Source organism: Bison bison, unplaced genomic scaffold (genome assembly GCF_000754665.1).
Source record: "Bison bison bison isolate TAMUID 2011002044 unplaced genomic scaffold, Bison_UMD1.0 scf7180017864148, whole genome shotgun sequence".
Taxonomy (NCBI): Eukaryota; Metazoa; Chordata; class Mammalia; order Artiodactyla; family Bovidae; genus Bison; species Bison bison.
In genome coordinates this window covers 6,270,757-6,292,415 of record NW_011494720.1, presented here as the reverse complement: position 1 = coordinate 6,292,415, position 21,659 = coordinate 6,270,757, and the positions used below count along the sequence as shown (strand labels likewise).

General features: G+C 42.6%; 1 protein-coding gene across 1 annotated transcript in view; it reads right to left on the bottom strand.

Annotated features, from left to right (window-relative positions):
• Window positions 1–21,639, bottom strand: part of ARID1B (AT rich interactive domain 1B (SWI1-like)) — a 422,452-nt gene extending 400,813 nt beyond the window's left edge. The window contains exon 1 of the mRNA XM_010840865.1: window positions 18,779–21,639. Within this exon, the coding sequence (XP_010839167.1) occupies window positions 18,779–18,826 (48 nt within the window). The 5' untranslated portion in view covers window positions 18,827–21,639. The remainder of the gene's footprint in view (window positions 1–18,778) is intronic.
• Between the last annotated feature and the right edge of the window lie 20 nt (window positions 21,640–21,659).

The window sequence follows — 21,659 nt, the reverse complement described above, 5'->3', positions numbered from 1 at the left end:
CGTGTAAAATTCTCTCTTCAGAGACAGGGCCTTATTTAAGATCTACTTTCTCAGAGCCACAGTGCAGTGAAAGCATACACTGACTCTTATTGTAATGTGACTACTCAAAGAAAAAATTTAACATGACTCATATACAGTCAAATCTTATAGACTGAAAAAAGAGTTTCAAGGCAGCTACAAGCAACATAAAAGTTCCAGACGGGATACTGCAACAAAGGAAAGATTACTATACAGATGCTATTAGGACGACAAAATTAAAACATGGACTGTAGGTAAAAGTACTGCTTCCAAGTTAAGCATTCTGACAGTGATGACTGCACTGAGGTATATAAAAGAAAAACCTTGTTCCCAGGAAATACACATGCTACTAAGGACGTGGAGATACTAAGGACTAAAGGGGCAAGATGTATGCAGCCTAATCGCAAATGATTCAGGGAAAATATGCTGTAGACAGACAGATAGGTGGGTAGACTCATACATAAACTCAATAGTAAAATGTTAAAAATTGATGAATAAAAGGTATATGGGATTTCTCTGTATTAGTCTTGTAACTTTCCTACAAATGTGACTTACTTCAAAATAAAAGCTAAAAAAGGGAAGGGGGGCAAAAAGGAAAGACAGGAGTAACTGAAAACCAAAAGAATCACTAACCCTCATAAGGGGTCTTCAAGCAAGTCTGCAGGTGCTCAGAACTAAGAGGGTGCAACATCAGGGGCCTCTGGCAGGTTGGGGGGCACTGCGGCGTGGGAGGACCACAGGGCAAAGGAACCTTCAATACACGAGGAGACAGCACAGGACAGACAGAAAAGAGAAGTGAGCGTGATAAAGTGGGACTAACTGGGAAGGGGTGGAGGTTGCTGTGCTTTGATTTAAAGTACTCAAGTTGGCAAAACACAGGATGAACACAAACTTTTAGGGATATCTTTCTACAAATTCTTAGGAAGCTTCCATTCCACACATACACACACACACAAATCACTCTCAAAAAAAGTGGGGGATCCCCCTTCCCTGGCAGAGACACCTTCTTACAAATCATGGCTGCAGGTTATCGCCCCCAGTCAAGACTTAATGAGGCTCTGCCCCCTTGGCTTTCTTAAGGATGCTTTCAAAAGATCTCGGCCCAGCCCTGAAAGACGTGACACACGCCATCTTTTAACCCAGAGCTCTTCCGTGTCATTTTTGTAAGTTTCAGAAAGTAGTTTTATAACCACTTGCACATGTTACCCTGCTCCCACCTCTTCCCTACAAAGGGTCCAAGCAGACCAGCTCGCCTAGTCACGCCACCATCAAGTTCTCAGGTGTAAAGAAGGAAAGCAACGACCCAAATGAAAACACGTCTGGGATTTTTAAATCTTAGAATAAACAAAAAAGAGGACTATATCAAAACTGTCCCCGACAAAGGCTTCAGCTGCAGGAAGCCAAGGGTTTCAAGACCACCAACTAATTACCAGTTCAAATGCTCACTATGCCGAAGGAGCCTAACTCTCTAGGGATTCAGCCTGAGGCCCGGAAGAAGCTTCCAGACAGTGGAGCAAGGCCCAGGACAGACTGGAGTTAAGGCCACCTGGCCTACACCCTGCTCTTCAATTCTCTGACCACCAGCTTCCTCCTCTGAAAAGGTAAGGATGGTAACAGTACCCACTTCACAGCATGGTTGTAAGTCTTCCACAACACGGCAAACACAGAACACTCAAAACATGGCCTGGCACATAGGGCGTGCCTGGTTACCGATACAACGTTAGATTACTCCTGGGCCATCTCACTCCTCTGCGCCCCATGTGGCAAGGGAGAGACTGAGAAATGAACTCTTACAACAGGTCTCTTACTGCACTAGCATTCTGGAACTCTAGAGTCATCATCCGCCTCCTTGACGGAACTTTCGGCTGTCATGGTAAAGGATCAGAAGGAACGTGGACATTAGAGGTTATTTCTCCTTTCTGTTCCAGAAATCTTGCCAATTATCTGCCCTGAAGGTCAACAGGGAGAGAGAAAGGCTCTACAGGGGTCTACAGAATTCAAAGTTCAACATGCAAACAATCAGGGTTGCCTACGGGTGACACGCCTGCCGCCCAGTAGGTCTTCACCCACACTACACCTGCCCAGCTGTACCGGTGCACACCGCAGGGCCCATGCACTTGGGAACATCCCCTTCTAGAAGGCCCATGCACCCCACATACTTCTGGCCACCTGTAAACTAGAGAAAGCTTTCTTTTTCAAAAGTAACACTATAAAGGATTCCGTCATCTACGGAGACTCTCTTATTGAAGAGACGCTAACCAACTGCAACTCTCTAAATAGCATCTCCCTCCTCCTAATTCCCCTTATAGACCCAACTTCTCATAAACAATGAGCAAATTATCGTTGCTATTATTGCATTAATAAAAAACTAAAATAAAAGAATTCAAGTGCACCTTGACCCTTACCTCTGCAAGCCACCCTCTCCTAAATAATATTATACTGCCTTCCTAGATGTGTGAATTACAAGTAATAAAAGCTATGAAACCTGAGCCCGAGTCTGGCTTTAATAGGCACATAATAAACGTTTGATATATGAATGTGAGAAAGACATCCAACTGCAGCTCCAATTCCACGTGAGACTTCTCCTGGACTCGAATTGTAATGCTTCGAACAGAGGTATTTTTCATTTCCAGGCTACAGTGTCACCATTCCTAACATTCTTAAGACATCACTTTCCAAACTATGTTTATAGCTGCTACTGTAATTAAGATGGGAAGAGGTCTATAAAGCACTCTTTGAGATACATAATATATGTCAGCACGAGAAAAGTCTAAAACATTCTACAACAGAGAAAAAGACCTATTTAACTTGGTCAGACCCAAAGCTGTCTGGGCAAGTTTTCAGTTTTGCTTTGTTTTTTGTTTTTTTTAAGTAAAACACTTGGAAAATATAAACTGATACAAAAATGCAATGATGCATTTCATTTTCATTGTGAGCTAGCTCTGTGTAGGTGGACAAGCAACAAAAGGGTGTGCGCGAGAACGCGTGTGTGCACGCACACGCATTCCACAGCAGAGTGTGAGGACAACACAGTGCTTGGCTTACCTGCAGGTACTTATACACAGTTGGGCAGTCGGAGCAACAAGATATTTTTACATGCAGCTGTTATAGTAAGAGTAACAACAAGGTATGCTGGTCATATATCTTTGGCATTTATGGAAAATTATTAATCAAGTCCCACCTGAAACAATTTGTTAAATTGATTTTAATCACTGGGCCTCTCATGTGAAGCTTTGTATAATCAGCATTTCATTTACAAAATTAATTGCCTGATTGATTCTCAGGAGGCAGTTGCTGTCATTACCCTGCTGTCATACTTCTGAGTAGGGTGTCACAACATGAAATTCTGACAGTATGAAGAGCACTGCTATTTTAAAAATGGGTGAGGGGTGAAAGGGAGGAAAGAGGAAAACCAAAGAAGTTACATTACCCAGTTCAGCCTTAGAAAAAGTTGAAAGTGTTTTATGCTAATTACACTGTATATCAATACCCTTCTGCTAAATTAACATACAAATCTAGGGTTCAGGGCATGAAGGTTTTTTCCTATATTAAAATAGTAACTAGAATGTAAAAAGCACAGATTCCCCTCTAGAGTTAAATCTTAATCTATGTCATAAAATATTTATATCTTGATAAAGAGCAGCCCTAAATTAGTCTGGTAGACTACTTGTCCACTGCTAACCATCTCAATTTCACAGACTCTGCCTTTCTCACTTTTCTAATAAAAAAGGCATGACCAGAAATTTTAGGAGTTTATAACTAATACCAAAATATATCTATTTTAAGCATATGCAAAAACACACATTAGCATATGTTCATTCGGTCTTTTGAGAACAGAATCTAGTATTGTTAGATACATACTTTTTAGATTTCCTTTATTGCTCACTATTTAATATCTAGTAGTCTACTAGTAATTGATGGATCTTCACCTATAAATCTGTCCAAAAAATTAACAAAAATTAGGCTAAAAAGTACTTTCTCTGTAAAAGGATAGGAAGACTATAGAACAAGATAGAAAAGAGGGAATTTTTAAGCTATTATTAAAAGTGAGACCAGGTTACCTTTGTCACCGTATTTTCAAATGGACCCCTGTGAGCATGAGACCCGCCAAAGATTCTGTTTTTCTTTACCATTAATTTTCCTTTGCAGAAAGAACGTACCCTACATCCTGCACCCTCCCAGCTCACAGGTGCATCGCCCACATTCTCCGCATTCCGTAAGAGCACGGTGGACCACAACACCCAGCCATTTTCAAAGGCTGAAAATTATTTCTCTAGTTTACAAGGGGACTCATTTAAAACAATCCCCATTCAATGCAATCCAATTCCAATGAAGGCCTCTTTTAAATGGGTCACTCTGAATTTAAAAGAGGCCTCCTCGGGAGACCAGAGGTAATTTACTTTCCTTTCAATACAGTGAATTTTGATTCCTCTGTACAGCCACAGATTTCCTTTTAAAAGGAAGATCACCTCATAAATTTGCTCTATTATCTTGTGACCGAACGTGTTTTGTTTGCTAGCTTGGTAAAGAGAGCTAATTGGCACGCTGTATCCACTACAGCCTGCTAAGAGCACAAATTCACCGCTGGAGAACGTGAGGCAAAGTCTTTCCAGCGCAGCACGGGGAGGGGGCGGGGCCTGGGAAGGGCAGGCCCCTTCTTGACCTCCGGGTCACACTCACTCCCAGAGTAAGAGCAAGAGTTTTCAGTTTTTACTTGGCTCACAAGGGTGCCCTCCGTTTTGATTAGGCGACATCTACAAAAAGTGCTTCAACTTTGGAAAGGCATCATGAGAGCAGAAGGGATGCCTAGGATCACTCGTTAACGGAGAAGGCAACGGCACCCCACTCCAGTACTCTTGCCTGGAAAATCCCATGGATGGAGGAGCCTGGTGGGCTGAAGTCCATGGGGTCGCTAAGAGTCGGACACGACTGAGCGACTTCACTTTCATTTTTCACTTTCTTGCATTGAAGAAGGAAATGGCAACCCACTCCAGTGTTCTTGCCTGGAGAATCCCAGGGACGCGGGAGCCTGGTGCGCTGCCGTCTATGGGGTCGCACAGAGGTCGGACACGACTGAAGCGACTTAGCAGCAGCAGCAGCAGGATCACTCCTTAAGCTGCACACAATGTAACTGTTTTGGAAAACAGGGTTCCCATATTGAAGCCTTTATCGATTCAATACCTTTCATTACAAAAGAACTGAAAAGGGGCCGGGGGACGACCGGGACCGAATTCTCTCAAGCCTGTGCAGAGGGTGGAGACTTCACCTAAACGTTTCATGCCGGCACCACTACTACCTAGGACAGGGCTCTACAGTACGTCAGAAATGGCTTAGAGCAGGAACTCAGAAGATAAAATGGACAAATGTTACATAAACAGGAATTAAACTGGCAGGAGGATGCAGTTGAAAACACATATTCAGGATTATAATTTTCCATTTGGAAAGAGGGAAGTATTATATATGTACCATACTACGTAAAAGTAGAGTTTGATTTTAAAAAAGAATCTTAATTGGTGAGGATGTGCAGGAAAAATTTAGCTATCTTTTCAAAGGAATTGGGGAATAGGGACCTGGTCTTTTGATAGGATGTATCTGAACGCTGGAAGAGGTTTGACAAAATTTATGTTTATCAAAAGAGGCGTGAATTATAAAAGGTTAACAAGGATTTAGATAAAAGAGGCAACAAGTTAGAGACCATATCCATTCATTCAAGTTTAAACTGAACAGACATTAACGTGTAAGTTGCCATAAAAGATAAGTAGATGTGTAAGATGGTCCTTGACTTTACAAAACATACATCATAACAGAGGCGATGAGATATATATAAACAATGCAAGGTAGAAATACACTTGTAAATACCACAGGACAGAGGAAAATAAAGGCCTATGAGAGTTCAGGTGAAGTAGTAATTCCAGCTGCAAGAAATGGAAAGATTCATGGGAAATTTATCATTTAACATGGATAATAAAAGATGAAAAAATATACAGAAAGATCAAGGCACAAATATGATAATAACAGCTACTACTTAATGAGAGCCTACTGTGAGCTGAGCACTGTGCAATGTGCTTTACAATCAACAGGACCAATCCTAACAAAAAACCCTGTGAAGCAGTCAATACTACAAACCAGTGTTTGGGTAAAGGAAGCCATCTCCCAGATTAGGCAGCTCGCCCAAGATTATCCTGCAATATGAACGATGGAGTCAGGATCTCCCGGGTCTGACTGGAGTCCTCCAGGGAAGGAGTCTCTACCAGGCATCTGATTTCCCCTCCAAGCTACTCCAATTAATGCTCCTTGATACAAAAAAAACTGTGAAAAGAAAACTCTTCTAACCTGAATTGTGTCCCATGTTAAAGCTCTAATCTCAAGTGTAACTGTGTTTGGAGACGGGGTCCGTAAACAGGGAACAACAGTGAAAATGAACACACAAGGGAAGGTCCCAATCTGATAGACCTGGCATCCTTGTAACAAGATGAAAGGCCAGGGCATTCTTTCTCTCTCCCCAGGCACACACAAGAGGCCGTGCGAGCACACGGCAAGGTGTGCAAGCCAAGAGTCCAGGCCTCAGAATGGGACCTGTCTCGCTGGTGCCAGGATCTTAGACGTCAGAACTCCAGAACCATGAGAAATAAATTTCTGTTGCTTAAGCCACTCTACACTAGTCTATTACAGAAGACTAAGACACACCACTGCTACTTTTACTTTCAGCACAGAACCTGAATTCTGAGAGGGCTCCATGGGATTCTTGCCCCCTACCCCCAGGGTCCACAGTCCTGTGCTATGCCCTCCTCTGCAGTACAGGCAACACCTGTGACCTGCATCTAACCCAGAGATTACCACAAAGGTGAAGGGATTTTGCAGAGGTAACTAAAATTCCCAATATAGCTGACTTTCAGTTAATCAAAACTGAGAATATCCTCATGGGCCTGACACGATCAGATGGGCCCTTTAAAAGAAGGTCCAGGCCTCTCCAGAAGTGAGAGACCCCCAGCAGCACAGACCCTCTCTGAGAAGAAAGCTGCTATGAATTCCACAGCCACGAGGACAGGAGCTCTGCCAGCAGTCCGAGGGCACCTTCCCCAATCAAGCCTCCAGATGAGAATGCAGCCCAGCTGCTTCCTCGACTACAGCCTCTGACACCCTGAACAGAGGACCATGGAGGCGTGCCTGGACTCCCTACCACAGAAACTCAGATGATAAATGTGCGCTATTTTAAGACATTCAATTTGTTATGTAGCAATTTGTTATGAAAGCTAATCCACAACTTGGTGACAAGAATACTCTCCACACAGCTCACCATCACTTCCACATGCAAGCAGACCACTGCCCCTAACCTCCTCCCAGGCAGAAATGGCTGCTGCTCTGGCGTCGGTCCTCAGCATTTTCACTGGCAGGAAGCCCTAAAGCATACAGTCCCAGAAGTTACTGGGGGCTCTTTACACTTCCCATTTCTGGGCAAACTCCTCCTCATCCTTCAAACCTGGACTCAAGGATCACGTTCCGCATCATCTTGAAAGCATCAGACAGAATAAAAACCGTGTCTTCTATGACCTAAGAGAACTCTGAGGAAACCTCTATTATAGTATTTAGACGTTTTTGTTGCAATTTTCTGTTTACTTGTGTCCTCAACAGCAGAGGCCAGGTTAAACAGCCAGACAGTTTACAAAGATAAAAGGAAACACCCCCACACTGTAATCGAGATACAACTGGAGCAGGAATCAAATTCTCGTTCACCATCTAAGGGACCTGAGATGAGGCAAGTCACTCAATTTCTCTAGGCTTCAATTTCCTCCTCTACAAAACAGAATAGTTTGCCAAGCAGGTATTAAATTTTTATACCCCAGACCCCAGCACAATGTATACCTGTAAACTGAATAAGTCAATTATAATATGCTTGAAAGGTCAATGTAAAGTCTAACTCAAAAAATAGAAGTACTAAGCAGTGATACTAGTGTAAGAAAATGTGAACAAAACTGTGAATTAAAAATAAGTAGTTAAAACTAATGGAAACCATTAAGAGTATATACATATGTGCTGATAATGGATGTAAGTGATTTTACTTTTTTTTTTTGTAAATGATTTTAAAATGGGAGCTGCCTACTTCTCACTGCCTGTACCTCATATGAAGGGTACCCAAAGGTTAGAACCTGTGTCACCTGCCAGTCTTTACCTCATTTCTAAATCCTGTTCCATGGCTTTCAGCCACAGAGGTTTCCTAGTTGGTTGCTTAAATCCTCACATTTAGGGCTGTATCTCTTTACCTTTTTCCTGTTACCTTACCACGTAACACATCCTGCCCATCTCCCAAGAACAAGCCTTGTCCAGCATGTGGAAGCTAATTTGAGAGACCATGTCACAGCTGTAGCCAGATTTATTGTCTGGTTGGCCTCAGACCAAGTGACTTGACATGGTTATTTCTGAACCATTTCTGAATGAACCAATAAATTTAGGGGAAAGGGGAGTTATCCTTTCTCCTTTTTTAAGTAAAAAAGGCAAATTTTTAAATGCTCTTGACAGTGGTGGTACAGAAGCCGCAGATTTGCCCACACTTATCTAAAAGCTACATCTAACCTAGTCGTTCCATATAACGCAATTGATTTGCTAGTATCATTTTACAAGTCTGATTAGGTTTCTCTGAAATCCTGTTTATTAAATTGCTTCCTTTAAGCATGCATAGTTACTAATTTGTTTCCAACTAAATCAGGTATCATATGAAAAGATTATACTGCAACAGTGAAAGAGCACTCCAGGGATTATGTTTAATCTAGATTTCAAAATTAAAATAGGGCTAAAATTTTACAACTGTAAAACTCCTTTTTAAAAAGAAAGGCAGCTGAATTTATACACAGGTTTCTGGGTTAATAAAATGTTAATACCCCATTATAATTTCCTGTGTACAGAACGACCGCATCTTTCACGAAGCCTATGAAGCAAAGACCGGAAGACTCATCATGGGTCCTGTGCCATTTCTCCACAGTCAAGAGGGCCTTCACGACACGACGCTATTCAGCAATCAGAGCCAAAACACATGAGCCTTTATGCACCGGCCTGGTGCACAGAACAGATAACACACAGGAGCCCAAAATAAGACGGCCAATGCTTTCTTACATTCGGTTACTGCTGTTTTAAAAGAATAACAGCAAATCAACTGAGTAAATGATAGACAATGAATAAAAATCTCCAACAAGTAATCGTTCAGAGATCTGCTCAGCCATGTGACTTTGATTAACTTTAATGAGAGTCACACAAAACAAACTTCTATGTACAAACTTTATTCTCCCCACAGTCCAATGAAATAAAACTCCTTCACACTGTTTTTTTAAAACAGAGATTTTAACTGTTTATTAAAAACAGTTAAACATTTAAACAGTTAAGCCTAAATGTTTATTTTTTCTTTTCTTTCATCAAGTAAAAACAAGAGGATATTCAGTTATATTTTAAAACCAGATCAACAAATAATCTGTGCAACTAGTGAATAAAATCCTTATTAACAAACAACACAGCTGTTTTTTATTTTCAATTTTCATTAACTGTGGAGATTGAGTGTACTTGAAATCTTAAATTTCAGCTAAACTGAAAAAAATCAAGTATGAAAGACTGAAAGGGGAAAACGTATGACTTCATGGCAATCTGCAGTACAGGGCGACAGAGAATTACAAATCCTTCAGCAACCAGGGCTGCTCCGGGTCACATCAGTTCTGGCCAGAGCCCACACTCACAGGAGCACCACGGGACAGCGTGCCAAGAACACAAAGGCGGCTCCTTATTTCTTCCTAGAGATTTTAATTACAAAGTTATTGTCTACATCTGACCGGACTATCTATTTAGCATGTACCTGAAAAGGAATGAGAACTTAGAAGTATCCCAATCGTGGTACCCGCTCCACCATGTTCTTCTTGCTCTTGTTTCTGAAGTTAACTAGATATAAGGAAAATAACTTAAGGAAAAAAAAAAAACCTGAGCAGATGCCTTCCAAATAGGAAATGTTCTCATCTCCTCTCAATTACTTTTGAAATTTCAATTACTGAATTCAATTATTTTGAAAGGTCTCCCCTCACTTCAGCTTTGGACTACAGTAGGGTTAAAGCATCGGGGGCAGCACAGCAATGAAAAGGCTGCGTTTGTGTAAGACGCTCCTTGTAAGAGCCTGTCACGCAGCATACAGTGAGCGCAGGGAGGGTGTCAGGAAAGAAAGCAAAGCGGAGCTGGTGCCTGAAGACCCTTCGTGGTCCTTCCAGGCAAATCCTCTCGGGCAACTGCCTCAGCAGACAATGACATTCCAAAATGGCTCAGTGGCCCACGGTAGAAATGACAGTGTTTTGTTTTTCCTGGTGACTGTTTAAACAATAAAAAGAGAACCTCTACACACACCACACACACAAAATTACCCGGAGGAAAAAAATAAAACCACTGTGATGTGTCTGAAAGAGGCTTCAATGGGGCAAAAGGCCAGTCCCAAAATATGTACAGTATGACGGATACCTAGATGTTTATGTTCATATAGCTGCGTATGTACATATGCAGTATTTTAAAAGAAAAAACTAGATTTAAAAAAAACACATTTAACTTAAGACTGCATACTTTTGAGAAGTGGAAGCAGCACAGAGAAATTTAAACATCCAATGTGCATGTTGCCAGTGTCCGAATCTTTTATAGAAGAGTGTCTTCATGTACTACACTTGAATAATTAAAAAAAAAATCTTCAGAATAAAACTCAAAACACTGCGGGAGAAACTAAGGAATTGACAGAGCACTTAGAACATGAAGAAACACAGTTAAATCATAGTAAAAAACAAACAACTCATTGTACGGAGAATCAAGAACCCTGGTTTAATAAGTACAGGCTCTATCACTAATGGGATTTCTAAGCTTGGGTGATCCCTTCACTCCCTCTGGACCTCAGGTTCATCTGAAGGACTTAAAATCTTACAGCTCCATGCCAGCTCAGCATTGCTACTGGAGCCCAAATCCCAGAGAATAGAGAGTTGTGTAAATAAAGGCGGCTAACAGGGTGGGGAGGGGTGGTGAAAGATCTGGTTTGAACCTGAAATGGAAAACTGTGTCCTGTCTACATCATGATCTACACTGGAGGTTGGCAAGCTACAGCCCACAGGCCAAGTCTGGTCCACCACCTGTTTCTGCACGACCAATGTGCTAAGAATGCTTTTTACATTTTTAACAGGGGGGGGCGGGGGGGTTGGGAATCAAAAGAAGTGTATTTTACAACATGTAAAATTACATGAAATTCAAATGGCTGTGTCCGTACTGTTGTGGACACACAACCTCAGCCTTCATTCACAGACTGTCACAATTTTAGAGGACCATCAGCAGGAAGTCAAGGACTACACCCAGAAAACCGGAAAAGGTTACTACCTGGCCCTTAATAGGAAAAGTCTGTCCCAACCGGATCTAAATGCTAAGTGTGACAGTCACTTGAACAGATAGCATCCGCACCACAGAGATGGCGTGCGGTGCCAAAGCTCAGATCTGGGGCACAAAATCTCGTAGAGATCCAAGTTGCGTCCTTAACCCAGTCACTGTGCCCCAGCTTCCGCATACATAAAACGGGGACATTAACCAGCCCTCACAAGATGACTGTGAGAACGAGGTCATGGAAACACTCTGGAAATTAAGTGATCTGCAAAGTTATTATTACCAAGCAAAATCAAGCAACGCACACTTAAACTTTGGTTGAAAATGTGATGCAAAAAAGCTTCGGGAAATCTATTTTTCTGTGAAATGTGTTTCTAGAGGAAAGGACGCATGGAGGGAAGAACATCTCTAAGCCAGCTCTAGTGAAATTAGGAACGCCTCAGACAGAACCTGTTCTTCAGCTGAGCGCATACCAAGGCACAGCAACTTCAGGAACTAAAAGCACTTTCTGAAGGCCATAATCTATTTCTTTAACGCTTTACAGGTTTATTTAGATATGTTGTAGTACATGAGTTTATCCTTTATGGAAGACCTCATGGCACTTCACATAAGCTCCATTTTACTAATAAGGGCACAGAGATTTACATTAAGATTCTAAGGTGCAGCATTGAACCTAATTCAGTGATTGCAATAGAGGCAAAAGAGCCATTATATCAATTAGGAATGAGCTTTCTAACTGGAAAACAATCACATCACAAGGTTTCAAAATGGCAAATGTATGGGACTCTTTGCTACTTTTTTCTTCCATCCAGGTAGGGAAAAGAAAAAAAAATTAAAACCAAAGGTGGCCTTTGGATAGAAAAAAATTTTTTTTCTATGCAAAGGTAGCCACTGAATAGGAAAAAAAAAAAAAAAAGTTTTCTGGTAAGAGCCCTGAGAGCATAGAGTATTCAGTCAAAACAACACCCAGTCCTGCATCAAGTGTAGAGCTGCCTCCTCCATAACGGCAATGGTAATAGGTAGCAGTCAGCACTTAAACACACTTTCTGTATGCTTTATGTGGACTACCTCATTTAATCTTCAAAACAACCCAGCACTTGATCACCTCTTTACACATAGTAAGTGGCAGAGCTCAAGCTGAATGCCTTATATGCTGGACTATTCTATGCATTCCCTCCCCTGCTAAACCTACTGCCCAGCAAGAAGCAGGAGAAAGGTAAGCATTCATGCTACACTTGCCTTCAGGTCTTTAATACACATCAGCAAAAAGTAACAACACACACAGGAAAAACTACATGCATGTCCACTCAGGACAGGATATGGAATTTGAAGCTTATAATGTGAGCAGCTTAGGAGGGACAGGAAGAACTGGATTAAGAAAAGGAAAAGGGAAAAAAAAGAAAAAGACAAAATGAAAACACGAAAGAGCAGGCTGTGAAAGCAACTGAAAAATGCACTTGATGTGGGAGGCAGGCAGGTCGTAAATAAATGCAAAAACAAAAGCAAACGTAAGTCTATACGAGACAGATATGCACACAGAGGGATGAAGATGACAGCAGACAGACACACAGACAGACAGACAGCTAGTTAGCTCAAAGATGAAAGTCATCAAAGGGAAGGGAAAGGAAAATATTTGCGTTTCCTCTTAAAAAGGCAAGCAGCATCCGCTACCATCTTTGAAGACCTGTTACTTCTTTATATGTGAAAACTCACAGGAACTATACATGCATTTCTATTACATAAACTTCCAAATGTGGATTGCATTCCGTAAATAAAAGTGCTGGCTCTTGCATCTATCTTCATTGAAAAACTTTTTAATAAATATACAAAATCACATGCCAAAATAACTCCATCATCTCCACATACCGAAGTCGGTCTGATAAAAAGGAAACATGGGTGCTTGGATGCTGTATAATCAATTTATAACACCCCTTACATACATGTATCACGACAGCAGTAAGTAGAAAAGAGGATGAAAAAAGTGGTCATCCACATACACCCAAAAAAGTAACAAGCAGAGGGAAAGATGCAAAGCACTAACAGCTGTATCAGTGAGACAAGGTTATAGTCTGCACTACTGTTTGTACTTGAAGTTATAGTAAATACGTATACACACACACACATACACGTAAGACAACATACTCATAAATGTATATGTACACATATACTCATACATCCCCTTGCATATAAGATGCTAAAAATACTTAAAATATAAAAATAACTTATACTTAGCCACAGAAAAACAAAACCAATGCATACTCTTTCTCTTTATTAATACTTCTCCTTTCACACTTAGTGTGAAATATCTACTTTAGCCATTCTAAGCTCCATGTTCCATGTTTGAAATTAAAAGCCCCAGGAGGCTAGGAGAGCTGTAACTTTCTATTTGCTCTCTCTTAATGAATTCTAAGAACTTAAAGAGGAGCTTCAAAATGAAAAGTGAAGGAGGAGTAGCCAAAAATATGAAATGCCCCCTATTAAAGGAAACTTCCAGCCATTCCCTAAATTAACATTTGATATTCTAAAAGTAAGAGGTCCATGATTTAAACAGTTCACTATCTTTCAGTACAAGTATTATTATTCAAACTAAATGCACAGCAAATGAATTGAGTACACAGGCATCGAGAACCACCAACAGACTTCACTCATCATCAAGCTTTCAGAGACACAAAAAATTTATTTTTGCTTCATCTCATGATGATGTGAAGCAAAATGTTTGCAAACAGGAAGTTTATTCCTTCTAATCCATAGCCTATAGGACTTCTTAACGATTCCTCCTAGCAACACTATAATCTAACCCTCTCAGAAGGGCCATGACTTTTCTGACACAGATTGAGGTCCTCTAGTGAAGACAAGCTGCAAGAAATCAGATAGGAGAAAAGGAGAAAGGTGCCATTTACACATTTATCTGCCCGGCTCACACCTTCGGTGGAGCATCAACAGCCAGTTAAACATTCGGTACTGTGATAATTCTGTCTCCATCCTTTTGACAATTTGCTTCACGCCTCATTTGCTATGAAGAGTTAAAACATTTCAGTCAACCTTGAGAAAGCAATTCGATTTTTTTCCGCAGCAAAACGCACAACCTATTTCAACTACCCGGCCACTGGTTAAAGTTCAAAACTGTGACATAGACAGAAATCAAGTACTTCCCTTCAAACACTGCAGAAGACAAAAAAAATACTAACCAGTCTTACATTTATTTGCAGAGGATATAGAACAAAATCAAATCAAAATGCCCCTCACAGAGAGAATGGAGACATGTATATGTATGGCTGAGTCCCTAATGCTGTCTTTCTGAAACTATCCCACTGTTAATCAGCTATACTCCAACATAAAATTAAAAGTTTTTTTAAAAAGCCCCCCACACGCTCGGGTACAAACAGCAACAACACCTTTCCTGTCAAACACGGTAGACGACACAGAAGCCCTCCCCGTCCTCTCTTCCTCGGGCAACTTGGCAGAAACCTGGGCAGACCACTCCAAAACAGACAGAGAAATTCTTTCTTATACTGTTCCATTGGATTTTTTTCATTATTTCTTAAATTGTGGATCATCAGAATACATCTGTACTGCTGATAACAAAGACAGTTTCGAAAATGATTATTCAGGATCCTATTTATAACCATCCAAAAATTCAAGAGGCTTACATTTTGTACTTACTAACAGCAGTGCACAGGATCATGTGTTTAAATTGTTTAAAAAACTACGAGAGGCAACCAGTTTCTGGAGCAGCACTGTCCAATAAAACTTTCTGCAACAATGGCGAAGTTCTAGTCTATGCTATATTTGTGCTTTTAAGCATTTAAACTGTCACTAGTCCAACTGCAGAACTGAATTTTTTATTTTATTTAATTTTAATTTGAATAGCCACATACGGCTACTGGCTACCAAACTGGACAGAGCAGCTCTAGAGAGTATTTTTAATGATAAAAAGGCTGTCTGCTGGAAAAAAGATGCTTCAGTCATGCTATGTGCCCTGATGCTGAGTTTTCTCTTTTGGAAAGGGGAATGGTAAAGAAAACTCAAACAAGTATAAAGGTCCGTCTAATCAAGGCTATGGTTTTTCCAGTGGTCATGTATGGATGTGAGAGTTAGACCATAAAGAAGGTTGAGCACCAAAAGAATTGATGTTTTTGCACTGTGGTGCTGGAGAAGACTCTTGAGAGTCCCTTGGACTGCAAGGAGATCCAACCAGTCCATTCTAAAGGAGATCAGTCCTGAGTGTTCATAGGAAGGACCGATGCTGAAGCTGAAACTCAATACTTTGGCCACCTGATGCAAAGAGATGATTCATTACAAAAGACCCTGATGCTGGGAAAGACTGAATGCAGAAGGAGAAGGGACAACAGAGGATGAGATGGCTGGATGGCATCACCGACTCAATGGACGTGAGTTTGAGCAAGCTCAGGGAGTTGGTAATGGACAGGGAAGCCTGGTGTGCTGCAGTCCATGGGGTCACAAAGAGTCAGATGTGACTGAGCGACTGAACAACAACAAAGATCCCCTTCATGTTCTCATCAAAAAAGAAATACACTTTAGTTCAAATCTGCTTCCTAACGGGGAGACATGTGTGCCACAGGCAAAGGGGGAAGTCTCGGTCGAGGACACCAAGAAGAACACGAGACCTCCCGTTTCACCTACTCACTGTGTGACTTCTTGGAAGATTCTATTTTCTCTCTCTCTCTAACCAAATGATACCCATCTGTGGAAAGGAGCTATCTTTCTTCATCAACTTTTCAATATACTCATAGAATATCAAATGATGTGATTGCAACAAGCAAGAAAAAAAAAATGCCAACTATAATGATGGCTTCCACAATATAAATTCAGGCCACTCACCCAAATCTACTCATGCTAATAACTGCTGAGTGTAAATACAGACAGCACAGGATCTGAGAAGGCAGAGCAGACAGATGCCTGGGTTCATGCTGTGACTGTGCCATTTCTAGACTGTGCCTTTGTTTACTCATCTGTAAAATGGGTATGACACAATAGCACTGAATTCATAGATAATTCACATATGGTTCTTAGCACAGTGCTTGACATCTTGTAACTGTTCAACAAAGTATATATTACAAATTACTCAATACCTAATATTTCAGTAATACAGAAAAGCAAATGAGGTTCCCTTTGAGGTTTTTATCTCAGGAGGGACTCTGACCTATAGTCTGTAATAGTGAAGAGGGGATGGGTATGTGAGCTATAATTTAAAGAATGGTGTCACTGTAAGTATACGGCAGAGGACACATACCTGTCTTTCATTAACAATTTCAGTATCAGAGACAAACTTATACACACAGAGCAAACTGTTCCAGAATTTTTAGTGGCCAATCCTGAAATGCCAGATCTCAAATGCCAAGATTTCAGAGGGAATAATGAGAAAACGTTTAACAACAGACACCACTACTGACCACTGCCTTTGCCTAAGATTATCGCTGAAGCCAGAGCTAGCTTCCCCGATGAAACCATCTGCGTCTTAAGTCTCTCCACTCATTAAAGACAGCTCCATCAGACCAGCTGACTTACATCTCGTGTTCACAAGCCAGCTTACCAAGGGTCTCAGGAGCTCTCAAGGATTAAGATCTCACCCAACAACGTGCAGCCCTCAAAAGGCAAACACCGAGTCCTGCCAACGGGGCTGCAGTGGGCACTGGGGACGCAGGAAGCGGGTGAGTCCTCCTATGCCCAGCGGAGCTGTGCCCAGTGTCCCGGGAGGAGGAGAAGAGCAAGGGACATTATGGAGGAGCACCCAGCACTGGCCTGGGCACAAAGACGGCAGCACAGCAACGTGACATTTCCACCCTGCTTTCAAGTTAGGTTTTGGCGGGTTGTTGTTGTTTTTAAACAAACACAATAACCCCACTGCTCCTCCAGCCATCCCAAAGCCTCCTTCTCCTTTCCTATTTGCTCCTCGGCCTCCCGCCTGCTCTCCCACAGGTCACCAACAAAAAAAATGACCTGGATGCCAGCTCCTTTTCTTCCCCACCCGTCCCGCGATGCTCGCCACAGCTGTGCCTGCCTCTCTCCGGGAAGCCTCTGTCCTCCGTGGCCCCTGTGGAGCCTGCTCCACCGCTTCCATCTCCCTGCGCAGCTCTGGGGTTGCCTCCCTCTCACTCAACATTAGTGCTCCCCCAAAGTCCCTCAGCCACCCTCTCCTTACACTTGTGCTCCCGACAGCACTCACGAGCCCCACTCTCAGCTGACACCCCTCGCTGAGAACCTGCATTTATATTCCAGGCCCTATCACCCTCCTCTACTCCAGATCCCTGTTTTCTCTCTGCCTACGACCATCTCCATTTAGCTGTTTGGAACACATCTCAAACCCAACATGTCCAAAACCACAGCCTGTTACTAAATATACAGGATGATTCAAAAGCAACTGAACACCTTCAAAAAGTTACCAGACCATGTGATTTCTCCCTGTGGAGTCAGATCCAGACACTGGGTTTGCACCGCCTCTTCCTCCCAGCTTGAAGACAGCACTGGGTCTGCCCCAGGCCACTTCATCCACTGATGGTAAAAACGCTGTGCGATTACTGTCCTGGGACACAGGGGTGCGTACCGAGCCATTTTTAAGAGACTATAGAGGCAACCACGATGGCTCCTTTACAAACTGATGTACAGATATTCTTACATAGCCTCATTACCACGAAAATGCTCAATTCTTTTGCCCTCCCCTGGGCTGCTCTTCATCCTACTCTAAAGAGTTACCACCCTGCTGTAGATGAGTGGTTCTGCTATCTCTGGGATTACATTTCACTGGAAGACAGACCCTATGGAAGCAGGGCTTCGGTTTTATTCACTGCTTATTGCTAGCACCTAACATATCTGTCACACAGCGGATGCAGGTGTGCAACGGGTATCAGTATCTAGAGAGATCCTGATGCCTGGGAAAGAGCGAGGGCAGGAGGAGAAAGAGATGACAGAGGATGAGATGGCTGGATGGCATCACCAACTCGATGGACATGAGTTTGAGCAAGCTCTGGGAGTTGGCGATGGACAGGGAGGCCTGGCGTGCTGCAGTCCATGGGGTCACAAAGAGTAGCACACGACTGAGCGACTGAACCATGACAACAATCTGTTGATGAGTCGAGCGAGCGCCTAAAGCAGCACAGTAGCTGCCACTCGTGTCAAAGCTTCCGCCTGCTCCAGCCCTGGATGCCCACTCTTTCCGCGGGGTCTTCGGGGTTTGGAGAGTATCCCTCACAATGTCCCCACCCCACAGACTCACCGCCTCTCCTACAGATTAGGGTCTGAGACTCTCAGAGACACCAAGGCCTGTAAGTTTTGACCCGCTTCCCCCTGAGTCCCTCAGAAGGTCCAAGGGACCAGCTAGCACCGCCAGTCTCCTCTCTGTGTCCTGGCAGGACGCGTGGCCGCTCACCTGTCGGCCTCCACAGGTGCTCGCTTCACACGGCTTCCCACGCTGCATGACTAGCTTCTCTGCTTTGTCCTTTTACCGTGGCCAAAGGAAAGTTACCTCAGGGAACCCAGTAACTATCGCCTGTGCCTGAAAACAAGGCGGTAATGGCCTTACTCTTCTCTGGCAGAGTCAAGTTCACTAGCATTCTGACAGTTATTTTCTTAGGGCTTTCTCAGCTGTTATAGAATGTTAAGACTGCATGTTGAAAACTCCAGAACTAGACAAATGATACATTCCTACAGAAATTCTCTGAAAGGATAAGGACAGACAGACAGGTGTCCGCTTTCTGGGCAAAAGATACCTCACATCATAATGAGCAAGATGAAAATGCAGATGCGCCCACCCCTTGAGAAGCGTAAAGAACCGAACAAAATTAAAGGTCCAGTCTTAGAGAAAAGGACGCGCCTGTGACATATGGTTAAAAAAGCACGTTACGGGTTTTGTTTTGGTCTTTTCTTTCTGTTTTAGTTTTTCCTTTCTGTGCGTGCCTACAAATAGGCTGTTAATTCATTTGCTTGAGATGGGTTAGGTACAGTCAGCGTTAACTTCAAAAACTATAAATCCATGAATATTGTAGTAGTGATATATTACCATAAATGATAAAACAAAATAAAATATCATTAGAAAATAGGAAACAAGAGACAAGAAACCCTTCAGTTAATTCTAAGCTAAAAACAGCATTATGGAGGTACGTCATTTGGAAGTATTCTCAGCCTCAGGTTTAGGAGCAAGTGAGAGGTGAGGAAAACACAAGCTGAAAACCCAGGAAACAGACATGCACAGCCAGGACTGTGATCTTTCCTAATTCTCAAACACTCTGCTGCTGCTGCTAAGTCGCTTCAGTCGTGTCCGACTCTGTGCGACTCCACAGACGGCAGCCCACCAGGCTCCCCCGTCCCTGGGATTCTCCAGGCAAGAACACTGGAGTGGGTTAACACTCTGCAGCCACTGGTTAAGTGAAATTCAACGTACATCAGTTGTCTAAAAGAAGGTCTGAGCCAAACTGATTTTTTTCCAAAGCTGTGAGATTTGGCTTTATTGACAGATTTTAAAAGAGAGAAACACGTGGTGACATGAAAGGGAAGTTCCCCAGTACTGCACCTTACCATCAGATGTAGCTAGCAAGAGAAAGGCTGAAAAGGCCTCAGGACCCATCGCAACATCCTGGCCAGTCTAGAAGTTCCTCGACCGAGTACATAACCGAAACGAGGAACCTGCCTGGGTCCAATGATGGGGTGCTCTTTACAGCTTCCCAGCATCAATGACTCCAGCTCCAATGGCTACGTGGCAAGAGCAAGAACAGAAATAATCATGACTCTGTGTCATGATACAACCTCACCAAAGAATTAGAGGATTTTTCTGCCCTATATTTATTAACTATACATCAACACCCCAATGAATTTAAGATATGCTCATCTGGGAGTTTGTCTTATAACTGCCCCCACCACAGGAGCTCACTCTGGGCACATAATGCCATTCCGTTTTAATGACTCTCCCTCTCCAATCCTCTCCTCCAGCTGCCTCTGCTGTCCCTTTTCTCCAGTCTCCTGGGCCCTGTTTGTCACGTGTCCTCTCCTCAACATTCTTAGACTTACAGATTTCTAGACTCCTAACACCAAGGGACCCTGAGATGCTGTCCAGTACATTCCTCTATTCTCTTATCCAAAACTATTTATTAAGCACATATTAGTAGACACTGTTCTCTACTCGGGTCCATCGCCTCCCTGCCCCATCCTTCAGTTACAGTCACATGTGAACAACCCCAGACAGAAGAGAATCTGTGCTCCGCTTTAAATGTCAACAGACCATTTCACAGCCTCCCTCGAAAACTCAACTTAAAGCAGTGACCCAGATCATGGGACAGAGATTCCCCCAACAGGCGGATGTAAATTAATGTTCAGTGACACCATCAGAAAAATCCAATAGCCATCACATGCCCTTGGACCGGACTCCTTCCTCTCCTTTGTCTGGTATGACCCTGGGGCCAAAAATCACTAAAAGCTCCTCAATTCTAAGAAGGAAATTCTACACATCTTAATGATGATGCCGTCTGTTTAAACTTTACCTCTAGCTTGTTGATGACCTGTGGGTGGCAGAAACATGGGTGTACAGGCCGTTCCACAGACTAAGAGCCGGTGAATCCTGGGAGAGGGGCCTGGGGACCTTGTCTACCTCCCTGGGCAAAATATGACCGAAAACCAGGTTTGAGAACCTCTCCTTCACTTGAGAGAATGTAGGCTCTAGCATCAGACAAAACTGGGGTATTGAAGAAACTTTTTTTTTTTTACGTTTGAATAGAAAATTTATTATTTTCATTTTCCAAGTGTTTTCTTTTTCTATTGGGGGGGAAAAAAGAAATCTTAAGGACAGTTGTCACTTGCTGCCAAATTGAGGGTAGACTTTCTATGGTGTTTCAGTCGCTAAGTCACGTCCGACTCTTGCGATCCCATGGACTGTAGCCTGCCAGGCTCCCCTGTCCAGGCAAGAATACTAGAGAGGGTTTCCATTTCCTTCTCCATGAAGAAACTTCTTAATTCTATCAGTTTACTTGTCTATGAAACAGGAAGACTGGGAGGATTGCAATTACTCTATGCAACCTGCCTGGCACACAGAGGAGGTGTTCAAACACAGCAGTGACCTTATTAGCTCACTATTACTTAACTCTTTTAAAAATCCTTCTCTGAATCTGCATGTCTCTATTTGGGAGGCCGAGAGTGGAAAGCAGAGTGTTTGTAAGAGTTTTGCCAATCATGCCTGACAGGAATGAGAGGCTGATTTCATATGTCCCCATGATACAGTCTTACACAGGCCACCCTTTTTTAAAAAAAAAAAAAAAAAAAGG